Below are 25,389 nucleotides of genomic sequence, written 5' to 3'. Positions count from 1 at the left end.
ATTTCCCCTATTGGGCCCCGCCCCTTTGGCCCCTCGGGGGTCAGAGTCACCATTTATGCAAAATCTGTTCCCCTTCCCCCAAGGATGTTTCTGACCAAATTGGGTTCAAATCCATTCATAACTTTATGACAAGTAGCGATTTAAAGGAATTACCTCTATTTCCCCTATTGGGCCCCGCCCCTTTGGCCCCTCGGGGGTCAGAGTCACCATTTATGCAAAATCTGTTCCCCTTCTCCCAAGGATGTTTCTGACCAAATTGGGTTCAAATCCCTTCATAACTTAACAACTAGTAGCGATTTAAAGGAATTACCTCTATTTCCCCTAATGGGCCCCGCCCTTTTGGCCCCTCTGGGGTCAGAGTCACCATTTATGCAAAATCTGTTCCCCTTCTGCCAAGGATGTTTCTGACCAAATTGGGTTCAAATCCATTCATAACTTTATGCCTAGTAGCGCTTTAAAGGAATTACCTCTATTTCCCCTATTGGGCCCCGTCCCTTTGGCCCCTCCGGGGTCAGAGCTACCATTTATGCAAAATCTGTTCCCCTTCCCCCAAGGATGTTTCTGACCAAATTGGGTTCAAATCCATTCATAACTTTATGACTAGTAGCGATTTAAAGGAATTACCTCTATTTCCCCTATTGGGCCCCGCCCCTTTGGCCCTTCGGGGGTCAGAGTCACCATTTATGCAAAATCTGTTCCCCTTCTGCCAAGGATGTTTCTGGCCGAATTTGGTCAAAATCCAATAAGAACTTTTTGACTAGTAGCGATTTGAAGCAAATGTTGACGGACGACGGACGGACGGACGGACGGACGGACGGACGACGGACGGACGACGGACGCTGCGCCATGACATAAGCTCACCGGACCTTCGGTCCAGGTGAGCTAAAAAAATGTAAAGGACAAAATTAATGGAGTTGTAATTTTGTTTTGTGAAAGTTATAAAATTGTGCTTTTAAAACAATTAACACATGAAAATATTAAACAATACATGTATGAAATGGCACCAGTATGCAGTTTTAGTAGAAGAGACGTTATGTATGTTAGGAGTGTAGAGGAGATGCTATGTATAATCATAAACCAGTTTTATACTATATGAACACATTGATTAAAAAATAAGTTAAAAAACATCACAAACATATAATTTACAACTACATGTACTTAATAAAATGCTAAATCTAAATATAAGCATGTAAGCATACTATATAACTATCTAAAAAAATACTCAGATCATCAACAATGTTAACCAAATAGAAACAATTCATAACATTTACAATATTTTACCTTGAGTACATATAAAGTAGGTTTAACTACAATTTCTTAAAGTGTTTAGTAAGAATTTGCAGCACCCATCTACAGCTGTGATTTTAAGTCATGTAAAGATTTTTTTTCTCTCACAAAAGATTTTTTTTTCAACATTTGATAATTCTTGGAAAAGACTTTTTGTAATCAAGTAATAACTATAGCTGAAATGAAATTCTGAAGTCTTTTCTTTCATTTCTTTTTCTTTCTTTTTTTTACACACTTAAATTTTATATCAATGACATTAGCTTACTAAAATAAACTGTGTTGTAATAAAAATAAAAGTGAGAAAAAATATCAATTGAAATTAACAACCAATAATTCAAAAATAACTTAATGTAGAAAAAAGTCTGAGAATTGGTGCTATATTCCAAATTGGGAATAAAATGATGGGAGAATAGTTGTCCACATCAATACTGTCGTATCTTCAGTAATTTTTTTAATCAGCTCCATGATAAAGGTCACACATTATAACCCCTAGACAATTAAATGTAGAAACAATCTACATGTACTTTTTAAATGAAAATCCTGACTTCTGGTAAGTGGGGAATTTTCTCTGTACAGGATTCTAAAAACAAAAACAAAACAAAAGAGAAAATACTGAACAACCATGTAATACTCCACGTACCAACAAGTAAGATAGAATTTAAAATGAGTTACCTCCCTTCCAACATAGTTTTCAGGAATAGTGTGTTCAAATAAAGTATATCCTGAACTCATTAATTATGCATTTCATTCATTGTTAATTATACACATGATGTGCAGCTGTCTCTAGTAAGACGTAACACCAACAAACAGAAAATCTTAAATGGTTTCTTATAATCAGAAGTAATCTGCCTGTAAACACTTCAAGGAATATACATTTATCACTTCTTTTTAAAACAATCATACAAAGAATCCCATTGGTCCACTGCTTGACCAATCCCATGAATGGATACATTGAAGAGAGATGGATTTTGATAGGTCCATTTCACCTAATTAACCCAATCACAATGACCGTTGTAGCTGGTCAGAGAGGCTAAGGGAGACCTCTTTTGGAGACTATTCAATCAAGGGGAAATCACTCTCCAAACATGATATGCATGATTGAATGTCAAAGTTACTCATCCTTGTACTTCATCTCCTCCGTATATCAGAGTGGGTTGTCTTCCCTTGGAATGGAATTGTCCACTGGAGCTCCGTTATAATCAGGAGGTGCTACACAGTAGCTATAACTAGGAGGACGTAAATCCGAGTAACAATCATCAACAGGTGGAGCTGATGGTAGTCGAGGGTGAGAGGGTGTACGCTCTACACCACAGTTATATTTTTCTTTGATTAAAGCGGGTGTACAGTCATCATCCACTTGGTCAATAACTCCACAACTTTCCTGTACAGGGCGATAAGATGTCTCTGTGAACAAACAATTCAGAATATATTTCTACTTCACAACCACAGGATGATAAGATGTCTCTGTGAATAAACAAGGATATATAGTTATCATGATCCCCCGCCGATGCAAATATTGTATTACATGAAATTAAAGTGGGCAACATGCATAAAAAACATGAAAACACAACAAATCATTCAGAATCATTACATGTATTTGTGTTCAGTCATCAAGTTCATGTGAAATTAATCAACATAATCAGTAACAAGTCTACCAAGTGAGTTTCATCAAAATCTTATCATTCCTTCAAAAGATATAGTGCGGAAAGCAATCAGCCAATCAGGTCACAGTAGCCTCATTAAATATGTGCAGAATATGATGAAAATTAAACTGATGAAAAGAATTAAGGTAATAATTCTACCAAGCAAGTTTCATCAAAAAGGGAATCTGGACAGACGGACGTAACCCAATTGTGTATCTGTTGCCAACTTGGTCGGGCGGAGGATAATAAGTCATTATACAATTACATCATATGCCAGAACCACACCTTTCCTGTTAAATAGCTGATCAACAATGCTGAAATGGTGGTGTTACCTCACCTGGGAAGATGATTTACCTTAGAAGATGATTTACCTTAGAAGATGATTTACCTTAGAAGATGAGTTACCTTAGAAGATGATTTACCTTAGAAGATGAGTTACCTTAGAAGATGATTTACCTTAGAAGATGATTAACCTTAGAAGATGATTAACCTTAGAAGATGATTTACCTTAGAAGATGATTTACCTTAGAAGATGATTTACCTTAGAAGATGAGTTACCTTAGAAGATGATTTACCTTAGAAGATGATTTACATCAAGTGAGATCAACGTGTTGGTGATAGTGTTACCTGGGGAGATGAGTTATGGAGATGAGATACCTGATGAAATTGTGTTACCTTGGGAGATGACTTACCTGGTGAGATTAGTGTGTTGGAAATGGTGTTATCAGGGGAGATTACTTACCTGGTGAGATTGGTGTGTTAGAAATGGTGTTATCTGGGGAGATTATTTACATGGAGAGATTGGTGTCTTGGAAATGGTGTTATCAGGGGGAGATTATTTACCTGGTGAGATTGGTGTGTTAGAAATGGTGTTATCTGGGGAAATTATTTACCTGGTGAGATTGGTGTGTTAGAAATGGTGTTATCAGGCGAGATTATTTACCTGGTGAGATTGGTGTGTTAGAAATGGTGTTATCTGGGGAGATTACTTACCTGGCGAGATTGGTGTGTTAGAAATGGTGTTATCTGGGGAGATTACTTACCTGGTGAGATTGGTGTGTTGGAAATGGTGTTATCAGGGGAGATTATTTACCTGGTGAGATTGGTGTGTTAGAAATGGTGTTATCTGGGGAGATTATTTACCTGGCGAGATTGGTGTGTTAGAAATGGTGTTATCTGGGGAGATTATTTACCTGGTGAGATTGGTGTGTTAGAAATGGTGTTATCAGGGGAGATTACTTACCTGGTGAGATTGGTGTGTTGGAAATGGTGTTATCAGGGGAGATTACTTACCTGGTGAGATTGGTGTGTTGGAAATGGTGTTATCTGGGGAGATTACTTACCTGGTGAGATTGGTGTGTTAGAAATGGTGTTATCTGGGGAGATTACTTACCTGGTGAGATTGGTGTGTTAGAAATGGTGTTATCAGGGGAGATTACTTACCTGGTGAGATTGGTGTGTTAGAAATGGTGTTATCTGGGGAGATTACTTACCTGGTGAGATTGGTGTGTTGGAAATGGTGTTATCAGGGGAGATTACTTACCTGGTGAGATTGGTGTGTTAGAAATGGTGTTATCAGGGGAGATTACTTACCTGGTGAGATTGGTGTGTTGGAAATGGTGTTATCAGGGGAGATTATTTACCTGGTGAGATTGGTGTGTTGGAAATGGTGTTATCAGGGGAGATTACTTACCTGGTGAGATTGGTGTGTTAGAAATGGTGTTATCAGGGGAGATTATTTACCTGGTGAGATTGGTGTGTTAGAAATGGTGTTATCAGGGGAGATTACTTACCTGGTGAGATTGGTGTGTTAGAAATGGTGTTATCTGGGGAGATTACTTACCTGGTGAGATTGGTGTGTTGGAAATGGTGTTATCAGGGGAGATTACTTACCTGGTGAGATTGGTGTGTTAGAAATGGTGTTATCTGGGGAGATTATTTACCTGGTGAGATTGGTGTGTTGGAAATGGTGTTATCTGTGGAGATTATTTACCTGGTGAGATTGGTGTGTTGGAAATAGTGTTATCTGGGGAGATTACTTACCTGGTGAGATTGGTGTGTTAGAAATGGTGGTTGCTGCCTGGTGGTATGTCTGTTGCTGATGTTTTCTCCGGTACATTACAGCCAGCAATATGACGGCCATTAGGAGACACAGAATAACACAACCAAGTATCGCCCCGACCAACACTGTCAGAGACAGCCCACCTGTCGTCCCCTCACCTACAAACAATACAATGTCAAAACATTGAAGACATGAAAAAAGGAGCTCCTCAACCCAAGAGTTTTGCTGGTCAGTATGAGGTTTTTTTGAGTGAGTCTTACATGACGGATTCAGATACCCCGGTGCATGTAAAAACCCATGTTATATGTCTCTGATACATCAAATTACAACAAGACCTGTCACTCACTGATAAATCACAATTTAATTTATCTCACAACAATTGAAAAACATTAGTTTTATAAACTTATATATTACAATCGCACTTGTTGGTCCCGATGGAAGCAAGCGAGGGGTATTTCAAGTGGGGGACGAAAACCAAGTACCTGAAGAAAACCCATGTGGTCAGGCAGGGGACCACGAACCTTTACCTGTCCGATTGGGGAGTCAAATCCCAGCCGCGTTGCTGAAATTGTGTTACCACTCTCCCTATTGACCAACCGAAAGTACAATTTCACGGCATAGCAAACTGCAGAGTTCGAAAGAAATTGAGGGAGAAAATCTAAAGACAATCTTCAATATTGAAATAAACAAAGTAAAACTAATTGAATCGAAATGTCATATGTTAAGGAAACATAACAAAATTATCATGATTATATATCCTATGATATTAGCTTCAAAGAGATCAGTTGAAAAAGTCAGGAGATTCTAGACATGCTTGACAGACAGACAATGCCATGGATACACCCCTCTGACGGGCGAAACCAGCGAGTTGTTATGGCAATTGTATAATGTCACAGAAACAATACAACATGACATCATATTGACAATTCATTATCATTACAGTTCATGTCGGCTGTCTTTTCCTTCCAAGAATAGTGGAACATCTAGCAAACTAGAAAATGTCTGTAAGACATAATTTATAATGCCCCTTCTGCCACTTGACTCCCCAAAACACAGTTTGGTGAGGATCACATCAGCAGTTCCAGAGATTAGCTAGTTACATTGCATTGGGGCGGGACGGGGCGGGGCGGGACGGGACGGGACGGGACGGGACGGGACGAAACGGGACAGGGCAAAGGCATAATAAAGTGAAATTTACCGTTGGCCTCTATGAGCTCTATATCTGCTTTCTCCTGAGAACATCGAGCGCTTGCCGTCATCTGGAGCTCATATTTCCCCACCATCCGTGCCAGATTTCCACGTAGATTCTCCAGTCTCACCACCGCAGTGGTACCACTGGTACACCAGTCACCACGTGCGGGGGCCCGGCATGTACCACTCTGTAAACATGGACTTTGAAGGGTTATTTCATTTAGCTTTAGAGTTATTAAATAGTTACATGAAGGAATCAATTTATTCCTTGGTCGTATACGAACCTGTGATTTTTTTTGTTTTTATTTGTTTTTGGTTGGGTCTGTTTTTGTGGGTCATTTATGTATGTTACATGTATGAGAAATATTGAGCGTGGCCAATTATTGAGCCATAGCAAGTGTTATACATAATTTCGGTCAAAGTAGGGTAAAGGTAATACATTATTAAGGTCAAAGTAGGGAAAAGGTAATACATTATTAAGGTCAAAGTAGGGTAAAGGTAATACATTATTATGGTAAAAGTAGGGTAAAGGTAATACATTATTAAGGTCAAAGTAGGGAAAAGGTAATACATTATTTCAGTCAAAGTGGGGTTTGAGGTAATACATTTCTATGTCAAATATTTACCAAATATTGGAAAGCAACATAACATCTCTATGATCTGGACTGAATATGATTTACTAGCAGTATCTAAGAATTTTATTCTACTTTTACCCCACAATATTTTCAGAGTCACTGAACAAAACAAGCCTTCCATGGCTGCATGATATAAATATGCGATCAAAGAATCTAGTTTCATATTGGTGAAGATAAAGTTTTCTTCAAACAAAAATGGTTGTGACATAGTACAGACACTTACATTTTGGAATGTAAAGGGAGATTGCATTGATTTGAAAATTCAATACAATTTTTTCCCTGATTTTCCTAAGAAGTAATTAATACCTCTATATGATAACAATTACTTTACTATAGGTAAGCTAGCTAGCTCCTCTTTCTTACTTATTGCATTTTTTGAAATCATAAATATTATGAAGAATTTGTTTCTAACAAGAAATGCATGTTCACAATAAGGTCCTCCTCCAAACCCTAGGGAAGGTCGGAATGAATTAATTGTGGGTTCTTAAGTCAAAACTGATTATTTTGTTTGAAATTCACAGTGAACTGCTAAAACTCATGGCTGGGCAATTCTATACACCGTTTACAAATCGTACTTACAAAATCTGGCTTTGCCGTGCCAAAGTTCCACACTCCAGAGTCGTAGAAGCTCAGCATAATGTCACAGGTAGTAAAACGAAAAGAATCCATAGAAAAACATATCTTGTTACACTTAAAGTTCTTGTCTCTGGCTGTAAGACTAATGGCACAGGAGCCTGTGAAGAACTGGTTACCCTTGGCCCCCACAGACAGGTAGTCCCCCAGGCCTAGCACGTACTCTTGTCCACTGTTGCATGGCATGTCAATATTGGCTGAAAGTGAAAAAGAAATTCAATGTCGAAAAATCTTAATTATTTGATTTATATGGAATATAGTCTGATAATTATACTAGGGTTCAAATCAGTCTGCCTGCTACATCGAGTGTGCTTAATCCCACCACTTGTGGTGCTGCAGCCCTCATGAAGAGGCCGGTCAATGTGCTTGAGTGAGCCATTGATTGATTTCAGAAAAATATCTAAACCAAATTTTTTTTTTACCCAAGTATTTACAAAAATAGTATTGGAAGGTTTAAGCACATAAACTTGTCAGACCTTTATCAAAGACTGTTCAAATATAGGATCTTAAATGAGTAAATTTTCTTTTCATTTTATGAACCAATTAAGTCTTTAGAAGTTTTTAGTTTTTGCAAGCCTTGGCATTTTTAGATACTTTTTATCACATAAACTTGCATTTTGACAGGTATATATATATAAGTCAAAATGTGGAGGACAAAAACAAACAGCCATTTTTGTTGCGCCATTTGTACAATCCATGACATATAACGTCATTGTCCTATTATGACAACCTCTGACTGGCACAGCCAGTGATACACACCCCAGGGTATATTATTACACTAAAGACACAAAAACTTTACACAAGAGAATTCACTGAATCATGGTACGTTGCACAAACTTTTCATACAAAAAATCAAGCACTTTTATGTGTGCATTTTTTGTCCAAACTTACAGGGACCTGATTTTTGTCTTTAACATGATAAAAATAAAAATTGTATCATGTAAGTAAAGTCCTGAAAAGACCACTTGTAATAAATCAACTCTTTCTGCACTTTGTTCTTTCTGGATTTCATACTGGAAGTAGTTGTTCCACTTGCCCCCAGAAGTTAAAACAAAATGGCAGACTACATGTGCATTTTTGGTATGTTGTTTCTTTCATATAGAAACAGAAAGGTTAGTGTTATCTTTGTTCATCATTTGTTATATGTGCAGTTTACTGCGGTCTATCAAATCTAATATTGTTAGGAGTTTACTGCGGTCTATCAAATCTAATATTGTTAGGAGTTTACTGCGGTCTATCAAATCTAATATTGTTAGGAGTTTACTGTTCTATCAAATCTAATATTGTTAGGAGTTTACTGCGGTCTATCTAATCTAATATTGTTAGGAGTTTACTGCGGTCTATCAAATCTAATATTGTTAGGAGTTTACTGCGGTCTATCTAATCTAATATTGTTAGGAGTTTACTGTTCTATCAAATCTAATATTGTTAGGAGTTTACTGCGGTCTATCAAATCTAATATTGTTAGGAGTTTACTGTTCTATCAAATCTAATATTGTTAGGAGTTTACTGCGGTCTATCTAATCTAATATTGTTAGGAGTTTACTGTTCTATCAAATCTAATATTGTTAGGAGTTTACTGCGGTCTATCTAATCTAATATTGTTAGGAGTTTACTGTTCTATCAAATCTAATATTGTTAGGAGTTTACTGCGGTCTATCAAATCTAATATTGTTAGGAGTTTACTGTTCTATCAAATCTAATATTGTTAGGAGTTTACTGCGGTCTATCTAATCTAATATTGTTAGGAGTTTACTGTTCTATCAAATCTAATATTGTTAGGAGTTTACTGCGGTCTATCTAATCTACAATTGACACAAGTTTACTGGTCCGTGTAGAATATACAGTCTTATAAGTACATTTATTTATTTTTCGTACCTTATCTTTTTTATTCGATACATATAAACTTTTCTCTAGACCTCATTTGATGTTACTGATTTATGTTTTTGTGTACATTGGTGTTCATACTTTGCCTAAGGTATTGATGTTTCCGTAGACAGTACAGGTATGAAACCGAGATTATCAGTGGAAATATTCCCTTGTCACTATAAGTTGATGGAAATTTTATTGTTTTAAAATATTTTTCTGTGTTAAAATCAACATTAAATAAAGATTTTCCTTGTGATTTGAAAATAAAAGGATGTTAAAATGGTTCTCATTTTTGAAATAATCTTTCATCTGCCTCGTTATTATACCAAACACGAAAGAATTTAATGTCATTTTTAAATCCTTACAATACAAAATTCCCTACAATACCCCCCAATTTGAACATAAAATCATTCATTCCAAAAACCATGCTACAACAAAAGCTCTAGCGTTTACTGGTACATCATTTCAGCAGTAAAAGAGTTACATGGAGTTTTCAAAATGTAAAATCAATTTATCTGAAAAAAAAACTTTCTAACAAAAACACAAGTAAACTGACAAAACTTCAACAAGAGGTCCAATGGGCCTGTTTCGATCACCATTTCTAGAGCTTCCAGGCGATCTAGATCATTTATGCAGATTCTAAGCTGATAATCAATTTATTCAAATATCAGTGTAGGATATTCCAGCACACTTACAATTGTCCTAATATCAGTCTCGGAGATTTTCTGGCTATGAAGAAATCATTATATAAAGATTTTAACACATTTGACCCCTGTGACCTTTACTGTAGATCTAGGTCATTCATTTGAACTAACTTGGCAGCCCTTCATCCCAGCATGCTACAGGCTCAAATATTTTCAAGTCTATGAGCATTTTAAATTGGTTATTAAGAAGTTGTTGAAAGGTTTCAGCATATTTGACCACTGTGACCTCGATTGAAGGTCAAGGTCATTCATTTGAACAAGCATATGTAACCCAGCCTTCACCCCAGCATGCTGCAGACCAAATATCAACTACCCTGGACTCTTTGTTATTGAGAAGAACTGGTTCAAATATTATATAGCTTATTTAATTATGCCCTGTGACATTGAATCTATAGGTCAAGGTCATTCATCTGAATAAACTTGGTAGCCCTTCTCCACAGAATGTCATAGGGTCAATATAAAGTCTCTGTGCCTCTTGGCTATAAAAAAGAAGTTGTTTAAAAGGAAAAGTTGACACTGGAAGTCACAGACTGAAAACAGACAACACACTATATGGTATATATGGTAAGCGCACTTGACCTTTGAACATCTTAAATTGCTAACTTTATGTTCCAAAAAAATCTTTGATCTCAAAAACAATTATAAAAATTTATTGATCAATATTGATGATTAAAAATTCTTTTTTTTAAAGATTTGGACGACCTCCAGCAACAGTGGAATGTTTATTCTTATCTGAATTATTTTAATTCATAAACCAGATCTTGAATTGAATTAGCCTGATTAATCAACTTACCGTCAACCATATTAAATAAAATTGTTACTTGTTCCTGTGAACCAGATAACAGAGGCCAACTTATCCTGGAGTATTAATTTGCAACCATGATGAAACAAACTGCCAATTAATTCCATTTTTTTTTTTTTTTTAAAAAGCCCCATTGCAGTAAACTTATAAGACATTTTTTTAAGTCACAAAAAGGAAAGGTATTCCTTTTATTAAAGCTCATTAGATTCGGATATATTTTTTTCCAATAATTACAAAATGATTTAAATTATAGCTATTAGTACAATCAATTACTGCGATCATACATGTAACTGCTGATCACAAAGCAAAGTTCTTGCAGAATTTATCAAATTTATTTCCAAATCAATTTTGAGAAAGATATTTTACATTAACATCAAGGTCATTCATCTCCCAATAATATTGCAATTTTATAAAAAAGGGAACATTCTGAAAATAGATTCAAAATGTGTTAAAATTCAGGGTAAACTTTCTCTACTCAAGGTTAAACTGAATTACCAACTGAACTATAAGATAGTCATACTTAGAGACCTGTGCCTTCCTATGATAGATGACCACTACCAAGCCTTACTGTAATAAACATTCTGTAACTGTAGGAACCGTAAATCAAACAACATTACTGTAACAAGATTTTCTCAATTCCACTCAGTGCCTATCATCTAATTACATTTTGCTTCAAGTTTCCATTTATAGGCTAATTACTTTAGTTATCATGATGCATGGAACATAATTCTGATTAAATCTTTACCGTTTGTTTAAAGATATAAATTTTCAATACAATCTTACATAATTTTTTCAGTGTTCACTGATAATTATGTTATCTTAAAATTAAAAATTTACCATTCCTTCTCATTCACAACCCATTACCAAAAGCTATTTAATTATATAACTATAACATTGAACCTCTAACATCACAAATCATGTTTTAACATCATTTAATTTAAACTAAATGTAAAAGTTTAAAAAGTCAGAACAAATGAATTGCAGTATGTTACAATGTATTATGTTTGAAACCTTAATTCCTGCGGGGTTTATCTCCCCTGGAAGTTGAAGGATTGGGTCTTTTTTCATGTTCGGAGAAACCATGCATAGGGTTACCTCTCAGCTAGTGAAGCATATACTGCAAATGCTGAGCACTTGAGCTGGTAGCAAATCACTGAACTTCTAAACTTATTGTTTATAAAAGTTATTGTAAGTACAGGGTATGGAATTCTCTAAAAACATGTTTTGAACATTTAATTTGTTTTAAAGCATCAATCAGAAAAGTTCCATGTAGAAAGGGGTCACCGTTGACTCTTGACACTTTGTGACCTTTGATCCTTCAACTCTGGTAAAAAACATATGGCTTGAATGTATGGATATACTGCCAAAGTGAACATATCCTACAATGTTGTTGAACATCCCATCAGTACAATGTTGTTGAACATCTCATCAGTACAATGTACAATGTTGTTGAACATCTCATCAGTACAATGTTGTTGAACATCTCATCAGTACAATGTTGTTGAACATCTCATCAGTACAATGTTGTTGAACATCCCATCAGTACAATGTTGTTGAACATCCCTTCAGTACAATGTTGTTGAACATCTCATCAGTACAATGTTGTTGAACATCTCATCAGTACAATGTTGTTGAACATCTCATCAGTACAATGTTGTTGAACATCCCATCAGTACAATGTTGTTGAACATCTCATCAGTACAATGTTGTTGAACATCTCATCAGTACAATGTTGTTGAACATCCCATCAGTACAATGTTGTTGAACATCCCTTCAGTACAATGTTGTTGAACATCTCATCAGTACAATGTTGTTGAACATCCCATCAGTACAATGTTGTTGAACATCTCATCAGTACAATGTTGTTGAACATCCCATCAGTACAATGTTGTTGAACATCCCTTTAGTACAATGTTGTTGAACATCCCATCAGTACAATGTTGTTGAACATCCCATCAGTACAATGTTGTTGAACATCCCATCAGTACAATGTTGTTGAACATCCCATCAGTACAATGTTGTTGAACATCCCATCAGTACAATGTTGTTGAACATCCCATCAGTACAATGTTGTTGAATATCTCATCAGTACAATGTTGTTGAACATCCCATCAGTACAATGTTGTTGAACATCCCATCAGTACAATGTTGTTGAACATCTCATCAGTACAATGTACAATGTTGTTGAACATCTCATCAGTACAATATTGTTGAACATCTCATCAGTACAATGTACAATGTTGTTAAACATTCCATCAGTACAATGTTGTTGAACATCCCATCAGTACAATGTTGTTGAACATCTCATCAGTACAATGTACAATGTTGTTGAACATCTCATCAGTACAATGTTGTTGAACATCTCATCAGTACAATGTTGTTGAACATCTCATCAGTACAATGTACAATGTAGTTGAACATCCCATCAGTACAATGTTGTTGAACATCCCATCAGTACAATGTTGTTGAACATCCCATCAGTACAATGTTGTTGAACATCCCATCAGTACAATGTTGTTGAACATCTCATCAGTACAATGTTGTTGAACATCCCATCAGTACAATGTTGTTGAACATCCCATCAGTACAATGTTGTTGAACATCTCATCAGTACAATGTTATTGAACATCTCATCAGTACAATGTTGTTGAACATCCCATCAGTACAATGTTGTTGAACATCTCATCAGTACAATGTTGTTGAACATCCCTTCAGTACAATGTTGTAGAACATCCCATCAGTACAATGTTGTTGAACATCTCATCAGTACAATGTTGTTGAACATTCCATCAGTATACTGTTGTTCAACATCCCATCAGTATACTGTTGTTGAACATTCCATCAGTACAATGTTGTTGAACATCCCATCGGTACAATGTTGTTGAACATCTCATCAGTACAATGTTGTTGAACATCCCATCAGTACAATGTTGTTGAACATCCCATCAGTACAATGTTGTTTAACATCTCATCAGTACAATGTTGTTGAACATCTCATCAGTACAATGTTGTTGAACATCCCTTCAGTACAATGTTGTAGAACATCCCATCAGTACAATGTTGTTGAACATCCCATCAGTACAATGTTGTTGAACATCTCATCAGTTACAATGTTGTTGAACATCTCATCAGTACAATGTTGTTGAACATCTCATCAGTACAATGTTGTTGAACATCCCATCAGTATACTGTTGTTCAACATCCCATCAGTATACTGTTGTTGAACATTCCATCAGTACAATGTTGTTGAACATCCCATCAGTACAATGTTGTTGAACATCCCATCAGTACAATGTTGTTGAACATTCCATCAGTACAATGTTGTTGAACATCCCATCAGTACAATGTTGTTGAACATCCCATCAGTACAATGTTGTTGAACATCCCATCAGTACAATGTTGTTGAATATCTCATCAGTACAATGTTGTTGAACATCCCATCAGTACAATGTTGTTGAACATCCCATCAGTACAATGTTGTTGAATATCTCATCAGTACAATGTTGTTGAACATCCCATCAGTACAATGTTGTTGAACATCCCATCAGTACAATGTTGTTGAACATCTCATCAGTACAATGTACAATATTGTTGAACATCTCATCAGTACAATGTACAATGTTGTTGAACATCTCATCAGTACAATGTACAATGTTGTTAAACATCCCATCAGTACAATGTTGTTGAACATCCCATCAGTACAATGTTGTTGAACATCCCATCAGTACAATGTTGTTGAACATTCCATCAGTACAATGTTGTTGAACATCTCATCAGTACAATGTTGTTGAACATCCCATCAGTACAATGTTGTTGAACATTCCATCAGTACAATGTTGTTGAACATCTCATCAGTACAATGTTGTTGAACATCTCATCAGTACAATGTTGTTGAACATCCCATCAGTACAATGTTGTTTAACATCTCATCAGTACAATGTTGTTGAACATCCCATCAGTACAATGTTGTTGAACATCTCATCAGTACAATGTTGTTGAACATTCCATCAGTACAATGTTGTTGAACATTCCATCAGTACAATGTTGTTGAACATCTCATCAGTACAATGTTGTTGAACATTCCATCAGTACAATGTTGTTGAACATTCCATCAGTACAATGTTGTTGAACATGCCATCAGTACAATGTTGTTGAACATCCCATCAGTACAATGTTGTTGAACATCTCATCAGTACAATGTTGTTGAACATCTCATCAGTACAATGTTGTTGAACATTCCATCAGTACAATGTTGTTGAACATCCCATCAGTACAATGTTGAACATCCCATCAGTACAATGTTGAACATCCCATCAGTACAATATTGTTGAACATCCCATCAGTACAATGTTGAACATCCCATCAGTACAATGTTGAACATCCCATCAGTACAATGTTGTTGAACATTCCATCAGTACAATGTTGTTGAGATTTGATCAAATGTCCAAATTCACAATGACAGTGAGTGATCACTGGAGACTTACAGGCATGTTCAAACAAGCCGAAAAAAATTTCATTGCAGCTAAACATATTGACACCAAAAATGCACTAAAAGTTTCAAGAAGATCCTTTTTGTGGCCCACGTAACTTAATGTAACATATCAGGATCTAACTGTTTATGGACAGAAAGACGGATACAATGTTAACTCAACCTACAGACAAAAAGGGATTTTGATAAATCATGTGATGATGGACTGAACAAAATACTTGACCTGCTGCATTTCATGTCTCACCTGTCTCAGTACACTGTTTTTATTTTCTAAGTTATTTTAATAAAAAAAATTCATTTTATATTTTATTTAAGATACAACATCTCTAACTGCTATCAACGTTACCAGCGGGTATCGTCTATCTAGATTTCTATACCCTGGCTGATTCTACATCCCCATCAAGTCCTTACATTATTTATAGTATATGTATAGGAAACTAACAAAGATGTCCACAAATTCCGAAGAAAATGAATACATGTACAATGTAGGTATACCAAGATGATAATCATTACATAAAATAGTTTCTATGGTTGCTCATCTCTGGTAAATAATAAACAGTATTTTAAATAACAAAACAGGTCAATGCCAGGCCAGACTTGAGGCATTTTTAATACTCTTACAAGAGTATTAAACGAAATTTAAAGTCAATTGTTTCATTTATTTTCTAAAGAAGACAGAAACACAACAGGCTAAGGACCTTAAATCAATTTTTCAACCTAAAAGCTTATGGTTAACTCTAATTAAACTAATTAAGTTAGACATCTAGATTGCTGCATCCATTCTACTGGAACGAGAAATGTCTCTGGTAAAATCTAGGGTGTTAGGTATTATAACCAACAGTATACAGTTGAGTATTATAACCTGACCAACAGTAGCTAAGCATTGTAAGCTTACCAACAGTAGCTAAGCATTGTAACCTGACCAACAGTAGCTAAGTATTATAACCTTACCACCATTAGTTAAGTATTATAACCTTACCAACAGTAGTTAAGTATTATAACCTTACCACCATTAGTTAAGTATTATAACCTTACCAACAGTAGCTAGTTAAGCATTGTAACCTTACCAACAGTAGCTAAGTATTATAACCTTACCAACAGTAGCTAAGTATTATAACCTTACCAACAGTAGCTAAGTATTATAACCTTACCAACAGTAGCTAAGCATTGTAACCTTACCAACAGTAGCTAAGTATTATAACCTTACCAACAGTAGCTAAGCATTGTAACCTTACCAACAGTAGCTAAGTATTATAACCTTACCAACAGTAGCTAAGCATTGTAACCTTACCAACAGTAGCTAAGTATTATAACCTTACCAACAGTAGCTAAGCATTGTAACCTGACCAACAGTAGCTAAGTATTATAACCTTACCACCAGTAGTTAAGTATTATAACCTTACCAACAGTAGCTAGTTAAGCATTGTAACCTTACCAACAGCAGCTAAGTATTATAACCTTACCAACAGTAGCTAAGTATTATAACCTTACCAACAGTAGCTAAGCATTGTAACCTTACCAACAGAAGCTAAGTATTATAACCTTACCAACAGTAGTTAAGTATTATAACCTTACCAACAGTAGCTAAGTATTATAACCTTACCAACAGTAGCTAAGCATTGTAACCTTACCAACAGTAGCTAAGTATTATAACCTTACCAACAGTAGTTAAGTATTATAACCTTACCAACAGTAGCTAAGTATTATAACCTTACCAACAGTAGCTAAGTATTATAACCTTACCAACAGTAGCTAAGTATTATAACCTTACCAACAGTAGCTAAGTATTATAACCTTACCAACAGTAGCTAGTTAAGCATTGTAACCTTACCAACAGTAGCTAAGTATTATAACCTTACCAACAGTAGCTAAGTATTATAACCTTACCAACAGTAGCTAAGTATTATAACCTTACCAACAGTAGCTAAGTATTATAACCTTACCAACAGTAGCTAAGTATTATAACCTTACCAACAGTAGCTAAGTATTATAACCTTACCAACAGTAGCTAAGTATTATAACCTTACCAACAGTAGCTAAGTATTATAACCTTACCAACAGTAGTTAAGTACTATAACCTTACAAACAGTAGTTCAGTATTATAACCTTACCAACAGTAGTTAAGTATTATAACCTTACCAACAGTAGTTAAGTATTATAACCTTACCACAAGTAGTTAAGTTTTATAACCTTACAAACAGTAGTTAAGTATCATAACCTGACCAACAAGTAGTTAAGTATTATAACCTTATCAACAGTAGTTAAGCATTATAACCTCATTTTTAGTGTCAACTGCTCGTTAATTATTTGCCAAGTGAAGCACATCGTAGAAGCGGAAAAATATTAAATGCACATTTTCCTTTTGAAAACCAGATGGATAGTTTGTATTTACAATAAATATTTGTATTACATCGACCATTCTTGTGAGGTTTTCTCTTATCTTACACACTACTTTTTTTTACGCAGATCAACATGGCAGCTTTAGAGCTGTTAAAATGCTCACAGCAGAGAATAGCGGGAAAACATGAATTCTGTTAATTATAGTAATTATAGCGTGCTTCATTAAATTTGCCTTTGTCCAGTTAAATGCTTAAATATTGCTTACTTCCAAAAATCCCTTAGAGCACGGGTTGAAATAACCACAAGCCTTTTGGCCAGGGGCTATTTTGGTTTATAAATGGCCAGCAGCTAGATCTCGGAGCTTGTCTGGTATTGCTTTTGAAACCCATCAGCTGCCCATTTGTACAATGGAAAACAATCTCTCAATGTCTATTATACCACCAACTATTGTTTCAAACTGCATTTTCGAATAACAATGATTCTTAAACAGCCATTGTAGTGCTTTAACTTATCATCAAAATTCTGGATCACTGCTGCTTTTTGCTCAGTTTAAAGCTCAAAATACTCCAGAATGCACCAAAGGGCTTCGCTATTGGCTTCCTGCTGCTGCCAGGGACTCGGGTATTGGGCTACGATCACCCAAGACCAAAGGCCACTCCTCACTCCATGCTACTACACAAAAGCCAGTAGATTTTAGACTCTACCAGCCCATTTAAGGCCAAGTGAAGCTATGTCTTATTTCTATCCTGTGCTCACTGTTCTAGATTAATAAGACTTTTACATATTATTAGCCAAATTCACATGCATGATCCTTTATTTATATCCGAAACCTAAATTGTCTTATTTTTGAGACATTTGTTCCTTATAATACCTAAATATTTCCTTCAGATGTTACAGTCTTTCTTAATTGTCTCGATGCAGAATAATTTTCAATACACTACTGTCAGTGCAGACACTAATCATCAAAGGCATGGACAGAAAGGATATTGGTCAAAGGACAGAAGTAATATTGGTTGAAGACCATGCAAGTATAAAACACATCGAAATTTCATCATATTTACCACCTGGAATTAATAGTATTCCCCACGGAATGGGAAGTCATCCGCTTAAGAATTAATTGAAAGTCTAAAAGATAAGTTGATATCTATGGACAGATCTAGTCTGAGACAGTACTATAAGTCCTTTACCTGATATCTGACTGGCTTCCCCAAGATACTGTACACATAAAACAACCCACAATCGCAGCCACGATGGGATAGAGGTGATTGTCTCCATGACGATGAAATAATATGCCACCAGTTGCTATGCACAGGTCCGCAGTGAGAAATCATCTGTAATATACAAGGTGAAGAAATAATCAATTATAATCAAGCAAGTTGTTAAGTACATACAAACTCCATTACAACAGTAGATCCACCAGGATGATTACACCACTCAACACCAGTATGCATGGTTACGAACATTAACTATCATTTGTATGAAGCAGTTTTATAGTTTTAAACTAGCTTTATTCCTAGGGGATATTATACATTCATTTGAAATTTTTCATAAAATTTAAATTAAATTCCATCTCATATACCAAATGTTTATCCCTAGAAATTCCTCAGAAAATCGAGATTACCAGGTATACAGCAGATTGATGTGAAAAAGACGATAAATTCTGTGATGAGAAACATCTGCAGCATTAACTGAACAACTGACTCCATATATCAACAGCGTTATAAAGCCACTTATGGAGCTATTCAGTAGGACCATTTTGTGACATCATAATTAGGTGACATCTTTCAACAATAGCACACAATGTAATATGTCATATATTTCAAAAGAACAATGTCATGCATATATATATCATATGACATCATAATTACATGACATGATATTTCAATAGGATTATGGTGTTATTTAAATAAATTCAACACAATAATTCACAATTAAGAAGAAACATTTTTTTCCAGCTGATGTAATCTTTCCCTAACTTGAGGGTGAAACCAAGAAAACAGACTCGGAGGGGTATAGATACTTGAATGTCCATGCAATTCATGTTTTTGCCAGAGTATCATTGGATACAAGATTTCTGTATAACATCATCAGATATATGGAAAGGAACATGTAAAATGGGAGACAAATAAAGGGAGAATGTCTGTCTCCTGTAAAATAAAGGGGAAAAGTCTGACCGTCTCCTGTAAAATAAAGGGAAAAAGTCTGACCGTCTCCTGTAAAATAAAGGGAAAAAGTCTGACCGTCTCCTATAAAATAATGAGAGAAAGTCTGACTGTCTACTGTAAAATAAAGGAAGAAAGTCTGACCGTCTCCTGTAAAATAAAGGGGAAAAGTCTGACCGTCTCCTGTAAAATAAAGGAAGAAAGTCTGACCGCCTCCTATAAAATAATGAGAGAAAGTCTGATAGTCTCCTGTGAAATAAAGAGAGAAAAGTCTGACCTTCTCCTGTAAAATAAAAAGAGAAAGTCTGACTGTCTCCTGAAAAAGTCTGATCATCTTGTGCAAAATAAGGAGAAAAAGTCTGACCATCTCCAGAGAAAGTTTGACCGTCTCCTGAGAAGTCTGACCATCTCCTGAGAAAGTCTGACCATCTCCAGAGGAAGTCTGACCATCTCCTGAGAAAGTCTGACCATCTCCTGTAAAATAAAGAAAGTCTGACTGTCTCCTGTAAAATAAAGAGAGAAAGTCTGACCATCTCCTGAGAAAGTCTGACTGTCTCCTGTAAAATAAAGAGAGAAAGTCTGACTGTCTCCTGTAAAATAAAGAGAGAAAGTCTGACCGTGTTTAATGTTTTTTTCAAAAAACAAAAATGTGGGATGCACAACTACATGTTATACTGATCATGTATACCAAGTTCAGTTAAAATCAGAGTAGTAGTTGTCCAGAAAACTGTTGTGTGACAGACAGACGGACGGACAGATGTCAGACGGACAGAGCCTCCTATCCTAAACCTATAGTCCCCCCCCCCCATGGGGAACTAATAAAGGGAGAAAGTCTGACTTCCTCCTGTAAAATAAAGGGAGGATATTTGACTGTCTCCTGTAAATTACACATGTAGTTGTCTGAAAAGCATTAAAGCTGATTTCACCTAGAGCTTGGGAAATAGAATCTTTTACTGCATCAAAGATAATTTAGTCTGATACGACTAAATGTAAAAATTTCTTGGAACATACAAAATCCATTTAACATTTCAGCTATAGACATTTGGTTTTATTACTATTGCTGTGAAATCCCCTGTTGTAAACTAAATGAACAAACAGCTCGTAAATCAATACGTTTGATCTTGATACAAACGTAGACAACATGAAAGTGTTTTCATGAAAATGTCACTTTTAACTGCCGCCAGCTTACACAAATGTTTGTCTGTACAGTTAGTCCATCAATACCTGGCTCCGTAACATTTACGATCATCACACAGGCTTCCCTCATATTATATTACCATTAAAATGTTTGCATGCATGGCGATCTACTAGAAAGCTATATATATAGTCATCGTTTCAACGATGTTACAAGGATATTAATTAGCAGTATTTCAGTGTTGATGTATGTAGTTTTTTATACTAGCACACCCGATCAAACTGCGGCAGTGAAACATGCTGGCTCTGCAGTACAAGGACTCGGTGGAAAGGCTGGGGGCGTGGTGGAAGTAGTAGGGGGATTACAATTATCAGGATTCTACAGAATGATATTGTAAACATACATATTTTAAGAGGTAAACATTTTTTGCGGATTTTCGTGCTAGACTAGAGCACATGGTGCTAATTAATAATTGAGCTAATTGCACTCTCTATATACTCTATTTTTAAAGAAAATCATTTAGGTGCACCATTTATCATTGTGCTGTCCAAATCTACATTGTAGATAATGTTTTAGAAAAGCACTAAAATCTGAGTGAACCAAAGTATACATGCATGCATTTGGAGTACACTGTATTTGAAAAAAAACTATGAAAATATAATCCTCTAGCTTTCATCTCTTAGAAATAGACCTGTAATGTTTTATTGATTTTTTTTTACAATAATTGGTGATAATTTGTGACTTTGTCGAAATATATCACTATCAAATTTTAACATACATCAGGTTTGGTTTGTTTTTGTTTAACGTCCTATTCACAGCCAGGGTCATTTAAGGACATGCCAGGTTTTGGAGGTCTGGAGGAAAGCCGGATTACCAGGAGAAAAACCACCGGCCTACGGTCAGTACCTGGCAACTGCCACACGTAGGTTAGGAACTCTCAACCCAGTGGTAGAGGGCTAGTGTTAAAGTGTCGGTACACCTTAACCACTCGACCACCGCGGCCCCATTTCATCATCAGATTGATAATTAGATAGGTATTATTGACAGGTACAGTATATACAGTATACACCTGTATACCTTGAACTGTGGCATCAAGAGTTTTCCACAAGAACATTGAAAAAAACTGAAGGTTCATTTATAAAAGATAAAGAAAAAAAAGATTTATGCATGAATTTATTTAAGTCTATAATTTCTAACATTGATTAAAATTCAGTAAAGGGATCAATGTTTTTTTGAGGATTCAATTCCTTAATTTCACGGGAAAACCAAATTAATCATCCATGAATTAATAACAATTTAGAACAATATTTTAAGATAATTATTTGGGTATGGAGTCTACAGTGTTGATAGGAGATCTCCCTTATTGAGGTTGCACAACACCATTATCTTATAGTGTTATATAGCCCCTCTAAATTAATGAAATATAACTTCTGTATGTGAATGTATGAATATGTATATGAGAGATATGACTGCATGACTGCTGTAACATACATTTATGGTTGTAATTTAGCTGTTATGCATTGATGTGTGATGAGTGAAAGCCCTCTTGCGAGAAGACAACGAGTGCAAATTCGATAACTGCTTGATGAATAAATTCTTTTTTCTTTTTTTTTTTTGGAAAAGGGAATAAAAGATAATTCTTTGTTACATTACATGTACATATATATCATATATGAACTTATGTATCCACAAAAAGATGTCGTTTAGAAAACAATGAAATTTGGGCTCCACAAAACTTTGCAGTCACGTTTACATAGCTAGGTTATTTAGAAGTTCATTACTGTCTTGCATTTGTTGCTAATAGAGGAAATTCAGTTATGATAAAAACCGTAAATATAATATGTGTTTACCCTATAGTGTGTTGGGATGACGTTTGTACCATCGTGTTGCTGAAGAACTACAAAGTAAGATTCTAACAGATATTACAAACATTTGTGACTGCAATGAAAACCTGATACAGTGACAATTACCATTAACGAGACCCCTGTATGTAGATTGTAACATTACACCTCCCTCCACGTCAAACCCTCCTACCTAATGTCTGGTGGCCAAAAAACTGTTGTGAGCTACAGAGTAAAGTCATCAACAGCAAAACGACAGGAACAGCAAAACGACAGGAACAGTAGGAGAGTATCTTAACACAGTATGGCGTATACCCTCATTGTCAGTAATGTAACTACCAGAATATCAACTAGTGATATACCAATTATAAAACATGAAAAATCCAATGTCTGTGCTGTTGAGCTGTATGATTTTTCACATTTGATGTTCCTAAAGTCATCCCAACAGCTACAAGGCTAGGCACTTCATGTGGATTGTAACTACATGTACATGATCTGATATGATCTTAAACAAAATAAACTAATTGAACAATGTCAGTCATATTGTATATAATACACAACTTAGTGTATTGTATGACAAACATATAATAATGCCATGTTGTATATTATCAAACTATATTGGTGTCTCCTATGATTGCGTTCATGAAAAGCATTCTGTCCAAGATTTACCTCAGAGGACATCAATTTGATATTTTCCCTTATTTTTTCCAAAAAAAAACCCATCAAATCGTTAATGTTTGTATTAATGATATATAGGCATTTATAAAATATAAAAATAATGAAAATAATGGTCTAAAATATACTTCTAAATAGTTGAATGTCTACATACTACCAAATAGTTGAAAACTTATTCTTTGTCAAAAGAAATCTGAACACAGGAATATGAAATTTATATGATTAAATACCTCAAAGCAATCATTAGTACACATGTCCTTAATTACAAAAGTCACCTGATATAGTTGTGGTATAAAAATAAAAAGAATCGGTCTGCATACTACCAAATAATTGAAAAATTATAATTCTTTGTCAAAAGAAATCTGAACGAAGGAATATGATATTATGTTGATTGATGTTTCAGAGACATCACATTTACATTAACTCCATTCAATGTCTGTTCTTCAGTGATTAAATACCATACAACAATTAGTACACATGTCCATATGGTACAAAAGTTATCTGATACTGTTGTGGTTCTACTGAGACACAAAGTGCTATATAATACAGGCACCTACACATCATACCCTTCAACCAGCATCTACAGCCCCATCCAGTGGCACTGTCTTGTGTTCAAATCCCTGACATAGAAAGTTTCAGACATTTCCAAAGAAACAGATTTTCAAACAAATACTGTTATTATATTGAGAAGGATTTTAAATGAATTCAGGGACGGTACCATGCCAGTCATGTGTCCACTCACACCAAACACACTGGATTATAAGATTAATTTGGGATACGACAGCTTAATTAAGACCCCTTCCACCAATAATGATTGACCATAAATCTGATTTGGGACATAGAAAATTTTAGTCATCTCAAACATTTACAGCCTGTTACCAATGTAGACAACCTGTAACAAATGAAGACAGCCTGTAACCAATGTAGACAGTCTGTAACCAATGTAGACAGTCTGTAACCAATGTAGACAGCCTGTAACCAATGTAGACAGCCTGTAACCAATGTAGACAGTCTGTAACCAATGTAGACAGTCTGTAACCAATGTAGACAGCCTGTAACCAATGTAGACAGCCTGTAACCAATGTAGACAGTCTGTAACCAATGTAGACAGCCTGTAACCAATGCAGACAGCCTGTAACCAATGCAGACAGTCTGTAACTAATGTAGACAGTCTGTAACCAATGTAGACAGCCTGTAACCAATGTAGACAGTCTGTAACCAATGTAGACAGTCTGTAACCAATGTAGACAGCCTGTAACCAATGTAGACAGCCTGTAACCAATGTAGACAGCCTGTAACCAATGTAGACAGTCTGTAACCAATGTAGACAGTCTGTAACCAATGTAGACAGCCTGTAACCAATGTAGACAGTCTGTAACCAATGTAGACAGCCTGTAACCAATGTAGACAGTCTGTAACCAATGTAGACAGTCTGTTACCAATGTAGACAGCCTGTAACCAATGTAGACAGTCTGTAACCAATGTAGACAGCCTGTAACCAATGTAGACAGTCTGTAACCAATGTAGACAGTCTGTAACCAATGTAGACAGTCTGTAAACAATGTAGACAGCCTGTAACCAATGTAGACAGTCTGTAAACAATGTAGACAGTCTGTAACCAATGTAGACAGCCTGTAACCAATGTAGACAGGCTGTAACCAATGTAGACAGTCTGTAACCAATGTAGACAGCCTGTAACCAATGTAGACAGGCTGTAACCAATGTAGACAACCTGTAACCAATGTAGACAGTCTGTAACCAATGTAGACAGCCTGTAACCAATGTAGACAGCCTGTAACCAATGTAGACAGCCTGTAACCAATGTAGACATCCTGTAACCAATGTAGACAGCCTGTAACCAATGTAGACAGTCTGTAACCAATGTAGACAGGCTGTAACCAATGTAGACAGCCTGTAACCA

The 25,389-nt window shown here is 35.7% G+C and overlaps 1 protein-coding gene across 1 annotated transcript in view; it reads right to left on the bottom strand.

Moving 5' to 3' along the window:
- Positions 1-1,567: 1,567 nt before the first annotated feature.
- LOC117316795 overlaps positions 1,568-25,389 on the bottom strand; it is a 125,256-nt gene continuing 101,434 nt past the window's right edge. Inside the window, exons 2-6 of the mRNA XM_033871568.1 lie at positions 18,843-18,986; positions 7,398-7,648; positions 6,191-6,371; positions 4,974-5,150; positions 1,568-2,691 (exon numbers count right to left, since the gene is read on the bottom strand). Of these exons, the coding sequence (XP_033727459.1) occupies positions 2,432-2,691; positions 4,974-5,150; positions 6,191-6,371; positions 7,398-7,648; positions 18,843-18,930 (957 nt within the window). The 5' untranslated portion in view covers positions 18,931-18,986 and the 3' untranslated portion in view covers positions 1,568-2,431. The remainder of the gene's footprint in view (positions 2,692-4,973; positions 5,151-6,190; positions 6,372-7,397; positions 7,649-18,842; positions 18,987-25,389) is intronic.

This window comes from Pecten maximus, chromosome 18 (assembly GCF_902652985.1).
Source record: "Pecten maximus chromosome 18, xPecMax1.1, whole genome shotgun sequence".
Taxonomy (NCBI): Eukaryota; Metazoa; Mollusca; class Bivalvia; order Pectinida; family Pectinidae; genus Pecten; species Pecten maximus.
The sequence above is the reverse complement of the archived record's forward strand: the minus strand, read 5'-3'. Positions and strand labels throughout refer to the sequence as shown.